Here is a 17,882-nt window from a genome sequence, read left to right on the forward strand (position 1 = left end):
GGATCCCTGGGTTTGGTCTCCATTACTGCATGATTCCCCAGCATAGCGGGAGTAGTCCTCCACCTCCATCCATATTTACATGAGGCACTCAAGACTCATTTACTTAGGCAGAACTTCCTATATGCTACTTCCTATAGACTTCCCCTTAATTGCCAATGTCAAACTTAGGGAGGGGTCTTTATGGAGGGGATGCAAAAACATTTAAGTCCCCAAAACCTTAGATCACATTACATGGTGATTTCCTTTCAGAGACCCAAGAACACAGGAGGCTCTCTCTCACAGTCTGTGAGAGCCTCTGGTGTCAGACGGCCCGTGTTCAAATCCAGTTCCTACAATGACTCTTGGCTAGCTACTCAAATGCTCCCAGCCTCACTTTCTTTAGGAAGACAATAACGATTAAGCAGCAATGCCATGGAAGACATACAGTACCTCAGTACTTCATTTATTCCAGACACACCACGAACACCATGAAGTATTAAAATATTTCCTGGGGTTGCAAGGCAAGAGCCTTAAGTACAGGGCTTAAGTACTTGGAGTACTTAAGTAAGTAGTAAGTAAGTTCCAGGAGTAAGCTCCAAGCACCACAGGGTATTGTCCAAAAAAACCTAAATAAATGAATGACTATTTCCTAGGTAATCAGGAACTCATTTCATTAGAAGGAAGAAATCCTCACATCTCCCTGTGTGGAAATGTGAATAACTTTAAAGCCAAATTGACAGATAAGTCCCAGATAACGCAGAGCGGATGTTTTGACCCAACTCAAAACATCACAAGCAACAATAGATGTTTTGCTGCATCATCTTAGCATTGTCTTCTAGCAGCGACGGAGGCACTTGACAGATCACAGAAAAACTCCCAGTACTATAAAGAATTTTAGAAAAAGACCCTTTTGTGATTTTTTTATTATTAAATATACCTTCATATGCTTCGTAAGACTTAAGTCTTAAAAATCAGTTATTTGAATATTTAAATTCCCTCTAACTTGTGTTGTTCTAGTCTTATTTTCCATATTCAAAGATTTCCATCTCAGAAGACATTCTCTTAAAGGCACTTTCCTCCAATGCATATGACTATTTGTTAACTTTTAAGAGATAACAGAAATGATGATGGTTAAAGCCACCACGGGTCTCCAAGGTGGAGATTCAAGTTGTTGCTTTTCCAGAACCATAATAGCATGCTTTCATCTTGGATACAACTGAACTGAATCTTGTTACCTAAATTTGGATGGTTTTATAACATGACCATATCGGGGGATGGACCGTGTGTATACTGGCAGAGGGGAGGCAACCATACATAAAACAACTCTGTTCACATCTCTTCCTTCCTTCTTAAATGCACGGAAATAAAGCTGTTTGGTCAGGAGACCTAAAAAGGTTGAAAACAGTATGTCTTGCATTATATTTTACCCCAAATATCCAAGGTCAGAAATGGGGGGTGGGGGCACAAATTACTGGCCCTTGAGACTGTGTGTGGGCGCGCATGTGCCCATGTGCACTTGCTTAAGTGGGTTCCTTTTAATCCCACGTGGGTTTTCCACCCCCACTTCTGGCATCAAACACTGGTCCACAGGACACCAGAGTGCTTTTGTGTTCCTTGCTGACACTACGGCATTGTATTTTTCTACCCATTAACCAAGGATAAATGACCTAGATATTGTGCCTATTAAAGCCTCATTTTTCTTTTGCCCTTTTGTTCTTTAGTGTACCATATTATCAGACGCTGCACACATTTCTAAGTATTTTCCGTCTGAGATGCCCTTTTGAGGGAGTAATGGGAGGTTTTTGCGTATGGTTCTGTTGAGATATCTAGAGTAGAATTTATGTGAAGGTAATTTAAGGTTTTTTTTTTTTCTGTCTAGTCCAAAGACAATCAGTTTAGCATATTTGTAACAGCTAATCTTGTATAAGAGGATATAGCAAGAAACTGTACAAAGGCCAGAATGCTGTATTTGCATCTATTGCGAATACAAAAAAATAGAGTGAACACCAGTTCCCTACATACTACATTCTATAATTACATCTCTGCATATCATGGGTCACTTTTATTAAAAGCATCATTACTACAGTTGGCAGCAATTTACATTTTATCTTACATGATAGCAGTTTTTTTCAAAGAAAAAATAAAAGGACATCACAACAAAGAAAAAACAATACATTTACAAAGTCATGTCTGTAAACTTCAAGGCTAGTTTAGAGCTGAGGTAATGCTGTTTTAGCTTTGTGGCTAAAGTAACAAAGTCCTTTAATTTAAAAAAGGTACCTGATTCTTTCTTCTCTCACTCTTTATTCATCTATTTATTTTGTTTATACCAGTGCATTACAAGACCACGAGACAATGGAACTGTAGTTCTGTCTGGCAAGAACCCTCCCAGTAGGTTAATTTCCAAAGGGACCCTTCACATTCAACAGCTGCCTTATTATTGCTGCGTCTCGGGACAGAGACGTTCACACGAACGTGGAGATTGTCAGAGTGTATGGATGTGTGTGGATGCACAAGTGTGGGAACCCCCGTACAGTCAAAAAGGGAAACAAATGAGCAAGTATGATATGTATGGTAAATTTCATCTTGACCTTCACAGCAAAAAAAAAAAATTAAAATTAAATATATAACTTCATACTTCCTTGGAGCAGCACTTCCTTCCATTAGTGCCACTCAGTTACAAATTGCTCTTTATTATAATACCAATGGTACCAAAAGGAAAAGAAAAGAAAAGCAGAGCATTATGTAAGTTTCCTTAAAAAGACATGATCACCTCTCAAATTTCATCTCTCCTAGGGATAATAAATAATGCACTGCACAATACTTAATGACCAAGATACCTTTTGACACACCTGTATAACATGACTTGGACTTCTTTTTTTTTTTTTTTGCTACACTATGTTACAGAACAGCTTATAAAACTAGGTATGAACATTAACTGTGAGTGTAAACAGTAGGACTACCACTTGTCAAAAGTTTTAAACACTTCAACTGGAACTGGTACTGGTTATTCATCATTTTCATTGTTTTCTATTTCCTCCCCCCCATCGAGTGAGTCTAGCTCTTCACCCTGTGCTATTTCGTCTTCTAAATTGGAGGACTCCGCAGTCTTATCGGGGTTCTCCTCGGCGTCGCTGCCTTCGAGGTTCTCTTCTTCCTGGAAGGGGCCGCCCTCGGCCTTGTCCGGGGCCTTCTCCTCGCCGGAGCCCACGGCATTCTGCAGTCCTGCTAAGGCGGGGAACCCGGGCAGTGTCAATCCTCCCAGCCCCGGAGGTAGAAACATGGATGGGTAGAAGAGGCCCGGAGCCATGGTGGACAGGAGGAAAGGGTTGAAGGTGAGCGGGTTGGAGGGCAAGCCGGCCGGGGCCGTAGCAGCACCAACAGATCCGTTCGCAGAGTCGGGAGCCGGAGCAGCAGCGTCTGGGCTTGGCTCAGCGTCTTTGTTCTCGTCTTCGTGCTCGTTTCCTTTCTCTTCGACTTTCGAAGTGCTGTCTTCCGGCTCCCCTTGGCTAGCCGCAGTAGTGGTGTTCCCAGTAGCAGCGGAGAGAGGGTTGTTCAGCAGCCCGCCCAGGCCGAACATGCTGGGGAGGCCGGCCATGCCGGGCAGCACCAGGGGCAGCACGGCCGCGGGGTTCTTGGCGTCGCCTCCGGCTGGGGCGGCAGTGGCCAGTCCTGGAGGGAAGCCCATGAGGCCCGCCAGCTGGAGGGACTGCAGGTTCTGGAGGTTCTGAAGGCTGGTCAGGTCCATCCCCGCGAACAGGCTGTTCACCAGCAGAGGGTTGATTCCTGACGTGGAGGCCACGGCGGCGGCGGCGGCCGCCCGAGCAATCTCGCTTTTCGGCCTTCTTCCTCGCCTGCTGGCTCCTTCGCCCCGCACCACCGGCCCGGTAAGGAGCCGGTCAAACATCGACTCGGGAACAAAGCCCTGAGGGAGAGGGAGAGGGAGAGGGAGAGACTGTTTAGGACCTAGGAGGACGGATGAAGTCCATTTCCACGTCAGACTTGGCAACGGACTGAAAATTGTTAATTCTGGGTGGAAATACATGTCTTTTTCCAACCTCACAAAAACACAGTGGGGGGAGACTGATATTGGCTGAAGGGTTGAAGAGACGGTAAGTGGATAATGCGTTTGCCCTGCACGCAGCCTACCCGGGGCCAATCCCTACACTGCTTTTGCTCCCTGAGGACTGTCAGGAGAGGCCCCCAAGCCAAACCAAACGAGGTGTCATAGCTAAGATTTGGAAGCAACCCAAGGGCTCACACACATATAGACAATGAAATACTATTCAGCTATTAAAAAAACATGCTATCTTGTATTTGGGCTACCAACATGGATGAGACGGCAGGGAATCATGCTAAGTGAAGCAAGTCAAAAAGTTACCTTACTCAGAGCTGGTGTGTAAAAAGGAACCAAAGTAAAGACACAGTGTGTAGCAGAAATGAACCCGAGACCCTGACCACAAAACTGAGGCTACCAAAGGCGAAGAGGAATGGACTGGAGGGCAGAGAGGTCTAGTGGCCACAGGTAGTGGATATTAACACTGGCACGTTGGCGGAGAGTGTGGTACTGTAGCACTGTGTCTCTAAAACATGCCGACAAACATTTATGGTTTCACAAACACTGTTACCTCAATATAATTAAAACAATGGAAACTTATGACAAACACTCAGTGGCCTGGGAGATGGTTTAATGGCCCATGTACACACTTTGTAAATGGGAGGCGCAGGTCAATCCCTGGCACTGCAGGGTTCCCAGAGCACTGTGTAGGAAACCAAGAGAGCCCCATGCTCTGCCAGGTATGGCCCTTGCTCCTGATAAAAATCTTACAATAACAAATTTACATATTTTAGTATTACTGTCCAAGCACTGAACTACACTAAATTCCAAAAAATTGTTTAAAGCCACTCAGTGAGGCAAATTTCAGGTTGTTTATATCCTATTATTAGCAAGAAAAACACTCAGAAGGTAGTTTAAAAAAAATCTAGAACATTAATTCATATTTCAGTATCTGCCCCAGAGAAAGATAAACCTATGTTAGCATCAAAACCTATATATGATTACAGCAGTTCTACTTATAACTGCCAAAGTCTGTTACATCTACGAGTAACAGACACTTGCGCAGAGGGGTAGATGGTGCTGTGGAGTACTGCTCAGCAACGAAGAGGAATGGAACTTCTAACATCATCACGTGAATAAAACTTAGTATGAGTGAGAGAAGCTGTCACAACAAGGCCACAAAAATTGGGGTCATGGGTTAACAGGCTGGAGCATAGGCTCTGCATGTGGGAACCCTGGGTTTGATCCCTGGAGCAGCAGGAGCAGTGACCAAATCTTGAGCATGGCTATGTGTGGCCCGAAAGCAAGAACAAAGAAAGGTCACAAACTTCATGCTTCTCTTTGATGGTCACAAAGACAAACTCGAGGAGTAAACAGCTCAGAGACTGGAGGGTCTGGGGGAAGGGAAGGGAATAATACCAGGAACCTGAAGGTGTGACTGAAATGTCTGTTATCCAGTTACGGGGCAGCTCATGAAACTGCATGTGTCAACACTGAAAGAAGGACACATGAAAAAAAAAAAACACCAGCATTCTTACTGCAGACATTTTGTTTGTTTATTTATTTCATGCAGCACTGGGCAATGAGCCCAGTGTTTCAGATACACAAGGCTGAGCTACATCCCTGGTCCATTACTGTGTAATTTAAACAAACAGAAAGTATCAAGACAATGCGTCCATCAACTTTTGTTCTGTTTTGGGGCCATCCCAGTGTGCCCAGTGGCTACTCCCACATTACTCAGGGGTCATTCACTCCCAGCAGTGCTTGGGGGACATGTGAATTAAACCCACGCTTCCTGCATGCAAAGCATGAGCGCAAGCCTTTGGGGCTATCTTCACATCTTACCCCTTTGAGTTGCGAAATAACACTTTAGGCAGGACTGTTTGTCTTTTTTTTTTTTTTTTGCTTTTTGGGTTACACCCGGTGATGCACAGGAGTTACTCCTGGTTCATGCTCTCAGGAATTACTCCTGGCGGTGCTCGGGGGACCATATGGGATGCTGGAAATCAAACCTAGGTCGGCTGCATGCAAGGCAATTGCCCTACCTGCTGTGCTATTGCTCCAGCCCCACTGTTTGTCTTTTTAAAATATTTTTCAAAATTAGCAACCAGAGTCAATAATCTTAATGCCCTCAACTTTAATTAATTCCATTCCACAGGTGAATGGCTAACTAGATTTATTTGGGGGCATTTCTTCCTACAGTCAAATTCATCTCCACAATTGAATAAATATTTCTAAACAACATCTTTCCAATCAGAGATGACAAATTAATCCACTTTGGATTAATGACGTATTGATAGAAGAAATAATGTGTTGATCATGTATGAAAAGATTATGTTCATTCTAGTAAGCTAAGAATATATTATAAATAAATAATTGATGGTGAGGAGAAAATAAAATGTAGGAAAGTGGGTTAGTTGTGCATAGTTACTTTTCTTCACAGAAATGCAGCTTGTACTTACAGACTGCTTAACTATATCAGTCCAGTCAGGAGCAACCGCAAATTCAGGATTTTCTTCCAGCCATCTGGGTAGATCCTTCATTGGAGGTGCCATAGCCCCACCCATCTGGGGAGACGCATTTGGAAAATGACTTAAAAAACACAAATTCTTCCTCTCCTCAACCCCATTCCTCTCCAATCTTTCTCTATATACACATACATACACGCGTTACTCTGGGAGAAATGTGATTCTTTTTTCCTGGTCAAGAACGCCAGGATAAAGCACTTCTTTTTAGACTAAGAAACCATATAGAGATCAATTCCCTCTCTCGACAATTACCTTCTTCCCGTTTCGCTTATTGACCACAGGCACCCTTTCCTCTCCTGTCAGAGTGTTTATGTCCAATTTATTAGGATTTCTACATCGATGTCGTTTCTGTTTCGGTTTCTGAAATGAGGAAAATAGCACATCTGCATTCTTCTGCAAAAAAAAAAAAGGTATTTGGTAGATTGGTATTTAAAAACTATTCTAATAAAAATGAAAACAATACACCTTTTAGTAGAAATATGAACATTAAAAGAAATTTTTAATGATTATAAACATGCTTTCGTATTTTTCTTTGACTCTTCTCATTAAGAAACTAAATGAACATGTGAAGCCAAAAAATTGCTTTTCTTTTTGTTTATCCATAAACCTGTCCAGAGTTTTTGCTTTTTTAAAAACCAGATAGTGGCATCTTTAACTTTCTCTAGTATCTCTGCTATTTCTAGCCTGTGATTTGAATGGGATATCAGGAAAAACAACAGAGAGAGAAAAGGATTTCACAGAAGGGCCATTCAGCTCCTTATCTCAGGTTGAACTCAATGGAACCAAAAAAAATAAAATAAATCCAACATTCCCACTGTTGCCAAATCATTCACATTAGAGCTGGAAAAGATTTGCAGTGTTAAGTGGCTTGCTTGACAAATACTCTGGAGATATTTTTGAATGTCTCATGTAAGGCTTTAAGCGCTAGCTGTTTCAAAAAGAAACTGCTACAGTTTTAGACTGCATTAGCTGATCAAATCTCTGCAAGTAGCAGCTTCACAATATTCTGTGCTGGTCAGAGCTGGGCCAGAAACTAATTGAAGTGCATTCATGAGTGTTATTCCAATAATATAACTACCTGGAAACCATGCCATATAAAGAGTAACTGAAGAAATCATGGGTATTTGGTGAGAAAAAAAGTAAGGAAATGCATAATAGGTGCCATCAAATAAACTCCAAGGTATGCCCTTCATGCGGGACAGACTGGAAATGAGTTCCTCTGATGTAGAATAAGCAATGATTAAAAACTGGAAAATATTTGAAAATAGACAGTCCAAGGAAAAGACAGAGGGAGCAGGGACTTCTGAGTTGTGTCTGAGAAGGAAACAGACTGTCTTAGGACAATTCCTCCTGGCCTTAAACTCAGTTGTACTTACTGGTACATAACTTGGCATATCGACAGTATAAGTAGGATGCAACTTCAGCCATTCAACTAAATCCTTATTTTTAGGAGCGTCTTCCCCCACCAGCCTAGTCCCATCTTCAAGATTTATAACAGGGACCCGCGTATCTGGATCCAGCTGTCCAGGAGAAGGAATGTTTCTTGTTGGTGGGGTCTCTATCTCTTCTTCAAAAGCTTTGGTCACCTCAGCATCCTCCTGCAGAGAGTTGACAATGGTCTGAATTCTCACAAGGAAAAATAAATATTCTATTGGGGTGCGGGTGTCACAGACTGGGGAGTTTGGGCCACACCTGGTAGTACTGATGGGACCATGTGATGCCAGGGACTCAGGTTGAGCCTCAACCCTCTGAGCCATGTCCCTGGTCCATAAGAGATATTCTGACTGATTAAACAGTGTCTTAGTACAGGGAAATGTTGTCCAGACACGATGGATCTTCGATCAAAAAGGGGGATATGTTACTTGAAGCAGTGTGAGTCTGGGGGCAGCTATTAATCATTCTCAGACTGCAGAATTATATCAACATACCATTTCTCTGGTTCTTAAACACACCTCTAGGAAAACAACATGGGCAGTAAAGTTTGAGCTTGACATGCACAACAGGTAACATGTCTCAGTTTCTCTGAGGGATCGCTGGATGATGCCATTAAAGAAAATTACAATTTAAAAGAATGTTTCAGGGGCAGGAATGTGGCTCAAATGGCAGAGCACTTATCCTTTGCAGGTGTGAGGCTCTCGCTTCCATCATTGGCACTGCATGGTACCCCCATCCCCACACCCCTCCAAGCGCTACGTACCAGGTATAGCCCTAAGCCCACTGGAACAAAAGAAATGTTCCAAATGTTAATAGCTTTTGGTACTCAAGGCACAGTAAGCATTAATTGGCAGTGTAATATTCTGTGTTGTGAGGTATTTGTGGCAGCACTGACAAGAAATCAACTCTTAACTATTAAGTCACTAGTACTGAGATTGTAATTTCAACCCCCAGAAAACGTCGCCCATTTGTCCATTCCTATGGCTCTGAGGATGGGCCAAGTCTCCATTACTTCCCACCATGATTCTACTTTCTTCCATTCTGATTCTCTTCTTTAATTCAACCTTCATAGCGCTACAGAAACTGAAGTTGTAAAACTGGAGTCAATTTGTTAAAGCATACATTTCCTAGCTAAAGAATTTTGTTACATCATTTTTCTACTTAAGCTATGCATTTTAATAATTTAGTTCTCATCACTTTCAGGCAAAAATCCAAATCCTGAGTATGGCACACAAGGCCCTCCACAAATGACATCCTACCTGGTCTACAAGCTCATCTCTGCTGAACCCCGTACACTCTCCCATCAAATTTCCTGGCCAGGAACCAAACGTGACAGGCTCTCACTGTCCTATCTTTTCAAGCGACTAACTCTGACATAATCTTCAAAACTTATAAATACTGCCATCTCTTTCCCCAACCATTCTTCTCCCCCCCCCCCCGCCCCCCCGCCCCTTACCATTCCTCTTTTGGGCTTGCTTCGAAACCAAGATACACCATTATTTATCTGTCTCACCCCATCTGCAATACTGAGTTTTCTAGTGCAAGCCTCCTTTATTCTTCATAACCCGGTGCCTAGCACGAGGGCAAGGCTGGTTTCCACAGTCTTGTTGATTGCATGATGCCTGTACCCTCATTTTCCAAAGCAGCACAAAATGGTCTCCAGTCTGTGTACTAACATAATACAAGATTTCATGATTTGTCTTGTTCCATGTAATACTGCCAATCTTAATCTCTTTCCGACTCAGTTTATAGATTCATTTCCTATAGCTTATGCACATGTATTTAATCCTCTATAATACCAATGAAGAATCCCCAAATGCTAATATTCAACAGTAAAACAAAACACTTAAAATTACATTTTCTAATAGCTGTTAAAAAGGCCGAGTTGCTAAATGTGACTTTAAAAAAATAATCAATACATTCTTAAGTGTGTTAATAGCTAAAAATATGTAAGATAAATAGAGCCAGCCTTAAGTTTGATATAACATATACCTGTAACAGGAAAACTGTACCTAGGTTATAGTGACTATTGATTCCTGGCAGTGATCTACAGACAAATAGGAGCCACGATTCAAATGTTAAACACAACAGTAATAAAAAGAGGCTTGAGCTGCCAAAATTTCCCGACTTGTTGCTGTTTATGGGAGACAGAATTTTTAGTGAACAAAATCTATCAAAGTGTTAGGGTGGTTTTAAGCAGGGCGACTGATCATCGGATATAATTTGGTAGAATAAACACGGAGAAATGGCCCTGTCCTTTATGGAACCGCCAGTCACTGCTGATCCATTACCAGGTGCACTTTTGTAAGACTGTAAAAATTATATATTCAACAAAAATAACCACTGCTACAACTGGTACCTTGGGAGTGAATTTTTGAAAGTAATTTTAAACCACTTTGATGCTTCTGTTTTAAAGAGACCCCACGAGAGGCAAAACATTTTCCAAGATATTTTGTCATTTCCAGGGTAACTCAACTATACTTTTTTTCCCTGCCCTTTTACGGTATTGAACTTTCTCCAGGTCCAGATAAGTCTAAAAATGGGCAAACAGGGACAGAGTAAGGAAAAACATAACTGAGAAACAATAGTGTCCCTTGGGCTTCATTTTCAGTGTTTCCTTACCCATGGGCCTGCCCGGGGGGAAGGACCCCTTCAAGGTTCAGCTAGGCCCACGACAGCTTCCCAAGCTCCAGCGGGTTCTGCCGATTTGGGCTCCAAACTCATAGGCTTAGGCTCTCTAGCACTTTAAAAGAGAAGACTGAAATTGGGTTCTTTGGGGTAACACCCCTGGTATTAGTTAGGTGGCACATTTTTTGGAGGGTGTGGTTGAAGCAGATTAGGAAAGACAATTATTGTGATTACATCCATTTCCTTCAAATTGAAAAAGGCCAATTCGATTGGTGCATTCACTTCATTCCAACCTAAACTAGCAAAAATCTTTATTCAGCTGAGTTCACCTTAAAATGCCTAGTTATAGAGGCCAAAGAATTGGCAGTCACTTTACACAAACACAAATCTTAAGTCTTAAATGAAACATTTATACTAATCTAAAAAAATAAAAAAAGTCAGGCCTGAAACACCAATATTCTTAAGAGCAGAAGCCTTTTCCACCCTAGGAATTCAGAGATGACAGTTATAGGCTCAGAAGAATGTATTTTTGTTTTGGACTAGTCTTCTGAGAGTAATCAATATATCAGAAGCACTGGAAGAATAAATCCTCAAGCTACATTTGGTTCAGGCCGAGTGATCTGTATCAGGACTCAACACAATTTTCCAGCTCTGAACCGTGACTCTGTTCCTCGTTATTCTATTTCCTTAGTGGAAGAAACCAGTTTTATGAATATCACGTCAGCGGGAGGAGCAGACACCAGTGTTGGCAGCGGTGCAGGGACCCTGCCTGGCAGTGCGGCACACACAATGGAGGTGAGCGCCTGAACTTACTGCGCTCAATGACGTTCGTTTGTGGCTCATGAAAAGCAGATCAAGGCCTTCCACGTTTTTCCTCCTTCCCCGCCTCCTCTTCAGGGGCGGCTCTCCATCTATGAGGGAGCCGTTAAGTAGATGCCTTGTGGGTGTGCGTGACAGACCTGCCTGGAGCAGTTCCATTTGAGTCTTAAAGGCATCAGACACGGGTGTCGAGACATTAGGCAAGATAAACTTTGAAGTGAGAGATGAAAAATTTGAGGTAGAGCTTGTTGCCTCTCTCGAGGCCTTTGATAAATCTACAACTTTCTCTTGTCCGTTCTCCGAGACCACCTGAGACTCCCGCAACTGAGCAACCATCTCCATGAGGTTTCGCCGCTTGGCAGCTCTTTCGGCCTCAATTTCGATTTTTCTCCTCCTCCTCCTCCGTTGGCGAGGGACAGAGAGGTTGAGCGCATCTTCCTGTGGAAAATATTCCCAGAGGATAATAAGCCAACACTAGACCACGCTATCTGGGCTGGCTCTCGGAAATCAACAACAAAGAGCGCAAGACACGGAACGCGCATGACGGCTGCGCAGGGATGAGGAAGCAGCAGCCGTCTTATTTCTAAGACGGGACCAGATATGCAAAACCTTCCCAACCGAGCTAAGAATCAAGAATCGGAGGGCTGACCTTTAATTTAAGCTGCAAGAACAAAGGGCCCCAGCTTACCTTTGACAACTGAGGAGAAGCCGTGAGGTCCTCGCTCCCACTAATGCTGGCCTGGCCGACCATGGAGAGCTCGGCAAAGCTCCTCTTATGCAGGGGACTGTCCAAGGTGGGTGGTGTGTAACCAGGGATGAGGCCCTGGAAATCAAACATCTGGCGCCTATTTACTGGCCATTTGCCTTTCAACACTGCTTCACAGATGTTGTCTAATCGGTTTATCATTACTCGATCCTGGAGGGAGAAGAAAAGTCACATGAAATTTGTAACAAAGACCTGGTGAAAACGGCTAGATAAATATGTTCATTGAGATGTTCAAGAGCATAAAAGACTTAAGAGTCAATTAGTGGGTGTATGTGGGGGGTGGGGGAGATAGAAAAACAAAAAAGAAGCAGACAACCTAAAATGCATTACTTTGGTGGCACCAATGGTGGCACCAACAGAGAAGAGAATATTTTTGAATTACAAAGACAAAACCACATAAATGAGAAAACATTACATAACATCTCAAATATTGCTTAATTCCAAAATGTCCCCAGATTTTAAAAATGACTTTCATGTAAGCTAAAAAAAAAAAAGTGTTGGTGACCGCCAACAGATAATAGAACGAACATGTAACTTCTCGACGCTCTGGTGCTTCGAGCTAAGGCAAGATCAGCCTGTCCTGGGAAGTGGGACATCATTAGCGTCACTATTAATAAAGTTCAGCATTACAAAATGGGCACCAACCTAAGAACACCTAATGAATGTCAATTTGCATTCCGTACCTATTATCACTTCAAATCTCATTGAAGCGTGTACATTAAAATTTTCTAATTACAGCTCTTAGACCCAGTTTCCATAGATTAAAAGTGCCTCCTACTATAGACCTTTTGACTGATCTGGGAAACTCCCTTCTATTCTCAATAAGATTAGCATAATGGGGATGCTAAGAGGATATAGAAAGAAAGAAAATCTTTGGTAGGACACTCTAGTTCAAAAATGTTATGAGTTTTTTTAGATAACTAACACTATGAAAGATCAGCCTGGGGATGAGTTAACGGAAGTCATTTTTGTTTTGTCTGTTTTAAAACCAGACAGCCCTGCTACAAGGATTAGAATGATCATTTCCTTACTCTGAAAAATTAATTTCCACTTTGTTTTTGGTTATAGATAACTACATTTGGAATTGTCTCATAATATATTGGATCAAACAGGGAAGCATACCCTGTCTCCCAAGATAAGACTAGATTTCCAAATAGGAAGGTATCTTCAATCTGATTTACATCTGATTAAAAAATTTTAAGTTCTAAAAGACATAAACTTCCTGTGTGCTACTGGTAGGAAATGGTATATGTTTATGAAAAGCAGTATGGAGAATCCTAGAAAAATTTAAAATAGATCCACACAACCCAGTAATTCCACTTCTGGAATGGAAAGCACACACTTAAAGAGGCATCTGTATACTCATATCAGCACCACAATACATCGGAGTGCAAGAGGTGAAAAGGATCCTAAGGTCCCATTGACAGATAAATGAATAAGGAAATCAGGGCATATATATACAATGAAACATTACGTAGCCTTAAAAAGAAGGAATATTTAACAATATCAGGGGGGTTATAAAAACAAAAAAGGAATTGGAGTACATTATCATAGTGGTATTTGGGGGGCTATTCCTGGTTTGAGGCTCAGGGGTTGCTCCTGGCAGTGCTCAGGGCACCATGTGGTACCAGGAACCACACCTGGGCTTTGGAGGTAACTCTGTGAGCTAGTCTGAGTTATCTCTGTGGCCCCAAGAAAAAGGTCTGTATATATTCCAAGGATGAAAGGAATTATGCCAAGTAAAATTAGCCAATAAAATGATGAATGCCGTCACAAAATGACAAATATTGCATAATTCTACATATATGATGAATCTAAAATAATTTATATAAATAGTAATATGTAAACTGATGCTTTCTTAGGGGCTGGGGTAAAAGGTATTATTTAATGGGCAAAGAGTTTATTTTTTATTTATTTTTGCTTTTTGGGTCACATCCGGCAATGCACAGGGGTTACTCCTGGCTCTGCACTCAGGAATTACTCCTGGCGGTGCTCAGGGGACCATATGGAATGCTGGGAATCGAACCTGGGTTGGCTGCGTGCAAGGCAAATGCCCTATCCGCTGTGCTATCGCTCCAGCCCCTGGGCAAGGAGTTTAAACAAGATTTAAAAAAGTTCTACAGATCTGTTTTACAAAAATGTAAACTACACACTTAAAACTGTTTAAGATCACAAGTTTCATGCTATTTTTTTAAAAAATCACAAATATATACCTATATATGTTGATATTTACAGATCTAGGTCTACACGTGTTAATTTGCAAAAGGGAAGTTTGTTAAGATAATAAAGTATAGACGTCACTGGGATACATGATTACTAAAAGAGTTTAAGGACTCAAAGATTAAAAAAAAATTTAAGGGATGGATATTCAATCATTGTATAACTGAAACCCAAGCAAAAAAATTTGTAAATCTGCAACTGTACCTCATGGTGTTTCACTAATAAAAATAAAAATAAAAAAAATAAGGTATTTGAACATGTTATTGAACAATGATCATGTATCCAAAACTTTCTACCTTAAAAAAATAAATCAAAGGAAAAAAAATTCAAAGATCCAGCTAAGAGTTCTTTTTTTCCTTTTCTGGATGGGGGTTGGGGGGAGGTGGGTGGGGCGGGGTATCCCCAGCCGTGCTCAGGGCTTACTCCCAGCTGTGTTCCAGGACCACTCCTGGTAGGGTTCGGGAGACCATACGGGGTGCTAGGGATCAAACTTGGGTTGTCCATGTGCAAGGCAAGTGCCCTGTTCATTGTACTATCTCTTCGGCCCCTAATAGTTCTATTTTTTATTAATTTTTCTTCAGGTCAACCTTTCTGAATCTCTTGAAAAAGTATTTTTGAAAAATCAAGGTAGAATGATTTTTCTCTATCCCAGACTACTCGGATCAATAAAACAAAATAACAAAAAAAGACTTGCCCACCTTGGGCCAAAATGAGAAGGCAAATGTTCTTTCATGAAGAAGCTGAGCTACTGAAGGATCTCCATCCTCCATGTAGAATCCATCTCGGGTTTCATCCCTAGCAGTGCTCATAGAAGCATTGCTTTCTTCATCAAAATTCTTCCCTCTAGAGACAGCTCCTGCTGAGAAATGAGTTAATGTGCATTACTCACAACCAGAATATCACTAAGAAAGAAGTTCAGAAAGGACAAAGATTATAAAATGTGAATAACAATCAGCTCCATTTTACTGGATGCCTACTGCAAGCCTAGAACGGCGGTAGGCACTTTACAAACTGCACTGCGTAAAGCAAACGTGCAACGACTCTTTCATGGAGATCATGTTATTCCCATTTTATAGATGAACAAGCAGAAGCTTAAGGAGGTCCCATCATGAGTCCTCGCATTGTTCAATTAAACCCAGAGAAATACAATCCCTAATCTCTGGCCCAAAAGATTGTAGTCCTACCTCCAACACACACACACACACACACACACACACACACACACACACACACACAGAGCTGGCTAAAGTCCAAAGTTCTAGCTCCAGCAGAAGGGTATAACATTTGTTTTGTGCGGGGTGCAGCAACCTGTGACTCGGAAAGAAAACTAGGTATTTTTAGATTCTACTCCTACTCTATACTTCTCTGGATTGAAACTAAAATATTAAGCATCATTCATTTCAAAATAATTGCCAATATTCACATAAATGGTATTTCTCCCTCACAATTGTCCTTATTAAAGTCACTTGGGAGGCCTTAATTCAGAGATTATAGCTGTTATTTGTCCATAAAATTCTTCAGAATTTAAGTTGGTTGAACTATCATGATTCCACGTCGTATCAGAGCAAAGCATACATCTAAGCACAGCCTGAAATTATTCCGCTTCACAGAAATAAATATACACTAATTACCCATTTGAAAAATCAACAAGGGTTTGACATAGAACATCTCATATCACAAGGCCAAAGTGTGCAAAGTGTGTGTGTGTGTGTATGTGTGTGTATGTGTGCATGCGCGGTGGGGAGAGGAGAAAGACCAAGAGAGGAAAGGGAGATGGAAGGGGGGGATGTGGAGGGGGAAAGAAGGGGGGAAAAGGGTGGGGAGAGGGAGGGAGAGGAAGGAGGAGGAGAGGAGAGATAACGGAGTGACATCATTACCTTCAGGCTGGGAAGATTCTTCTGACTTATCGTCATCCTCCAGCTTTTCTTCTTCGTCCTCTTCAGAACCTTTTTCTGAAATAGACTTGGGCCCTGAATCTGTGCTGACCTCCACACCTTTCAGTCCATTTTTTATGGAGCTGGCCTCGGCTTCACATTCGTGCTTACTGTCTTTTCCCCTGCCCTCGGCTTCTTCTTCCTCTTCCTTCACCTCCGGCTTTTCTGGGGTGACGGCGTTTTCAGACTCCTCCACTTTGCCCTCAGCTTGTCCTGCCACCCTTTCGTCCTGGACATGAGTGGAGGAGATAACCGCAGGAGCCTGGCCAAAACCAATGGCCAGTGGGTTCAAGGAAGAAATGTTGCCTGCCCCTCTGTTCTGAGCGAAGCTTTTGTGCGCGTCTAGGAAGGATAACTCGGGGTCATTGAGGATGTGGTAGTCTGTCCGGCTCACTCCGTGTTTCGCAGCACCCACCAGCAAGTCTCGGTCATGCCGCCCACATTCCCACCACTCAGGCAAATCCAAACTTGGCTGGCAGAGCTTCAACCTCTCTCCCAGCTGAGGGTGGTGAAGAACCTGCTCTCGTATTTTCCGCAACAGCTCAATGCGGTATAGAGTTCTAGAGGCACGCTCTTCTGTGATTGGCTCAATCGCGGAAGAGAGGTCAGGGGGTTCTGTAATAAGAAAATGACCGTGTTGACACAGGAAAAACTCAACCATGCTTTGCCTTGTCCACCCTGGGCTGGTCCCCCTCCACCCCCTTCATAGAATTGTCAGCATAAGACTTTAGTTACTACGAAAACCTACCATCATCTGGCTTCGTGGGCATCCGGCATACTCGCCGACACATGGCCACAAAACAACTGAAGTATTTCTCCAAACTCTCATCAGACTTTTTGTCAAGTCTGGCAAAGGCTCGAAATTGGTTCCAGTCAAACTGCTGCTTAAGCGGATCAAAGATAACTCCAAAAGTGGACACCACACGGTAAAAATCAGCCTCTTCTCTCCTTGTCCACCTGCGATGGGGGAAAAAAAGGCGTCAGCCTAAATTTTAACTTTGAGGAAAAAGTGTTAAGGTTCATTTTAGTTCCCTCTTTCCCCCTAAACTTAGTTCTTGGTACTTCTGTTGGGTGTGGGGAGACACTTTTGATGAAATGAGGCTTTCTTTGATGCTCTTGTCTTGGTTGATTTCTGTCTCTTGTGGGCCTAAAAGAGCAGAGAGGAATGCATCAGGAATTGGGTAAAACTCTGAAGAAACTCACTTCTGCCGTTTCTCAGATATGATAGCTTCCCTTTCCGCTTCTAGTGCTCTCACTTCCTCCCGAGGCCGCCGTCTCCGCCGGTCAGTCTTCATTAGGGCCTCTTGCCTCATTTGTTGCCTTTTATAGCTGCGCTGATAGGCAGTAATGAGCCGGCGCAGACGGGTGGTCAGGGTTGAAGTGTTAGGCCAGTAAAGTTGGCCTAACTCAGCATTACTCTCACTGTGCTTGCCTGGGGAAGTGGAAAAAATATTTTTGAAATGTGTAGTGGTAATCTTGCAATACACAGGATTTTCCATCAAAACAAGATGACTCAT

The 17,882-nt window shown here is 42.4% G+C and overlaps 1 protein-coding gene across 2 annotated transcripts in view; it reads right to left on the bottom strand.

Moving 5' to 3' along the window:
• Window positions 1-1,926: 1,926 nt before the first annotated feature.
• Window positions 1,927-17,882, bottom strand: part of CHD7 (chromodomain helicase DNA binding protein 7) — a 201,078-nt gene continuing 185,122 nt past the window's right edge. The window contains exons 29-38 of one of the 2 annotated variants that reach the window (XM_056129786.1): window positions 17,569-17,792; window positions 17,114-17,322; window positions 16,309-16,980; window positions 15,130-15,290; window positions 12,134-12,361; window positions 11,440-11,883; window positions 7,941-8,162; window positions 6,817-6,957; window positions 6,499-6,603; window positions 1,927-3,904 (exon numbers count right to left, since the gene is read on the bottom strand). In XM_056129786.1, coding sequence (XP_055985761.1) covers window positions 2,987-3,904; window positions 6,499-6,603; window positions 6,817-6,957; window positions 7,941-8,162; window positions 11,440-11,883; window positions 12,134-12,361; window positions 15,130-15,290; window positions 16,309-16,980; window positions 17,114-17,322; window positions 17,569-17,792 — 3,324 coding nt within the window. In that variant the 3' untranslated portion in view covers window positions 1,927-2,986. The remainder of the gene's footprint in view (window positions 3,905-6,498; window positions 6,604-6,816; window positions 6,958-7,940; window positions 8,163-11,439; window positions 11,884-12,133; window positions 12,362-15,129; window positions 15,291-16,308; window positions 16,981-17,113; window positions 17,323-17,568; window positions 17,793-17,882) is intronic. The other variant, XM_056129868.1, reaches the window with a different exon arrangement.

This window comes from Sorex fumeus, unplaced genomic scaffold (assembly GCF_029834395.1).
Source record: "Sorex fumeus unplaced genomic scaffold, SorFum_2.1 ptg000002l, whole genome shotgun sequence".
In the NCBI taxonomy this organism is placed as follows: domain Eukaryota; kingdom Metazoa; phylum Chordata; class Mammalia; order Eulipotyphla; family Soricidae; genus Sorex; species Sorex fumeus.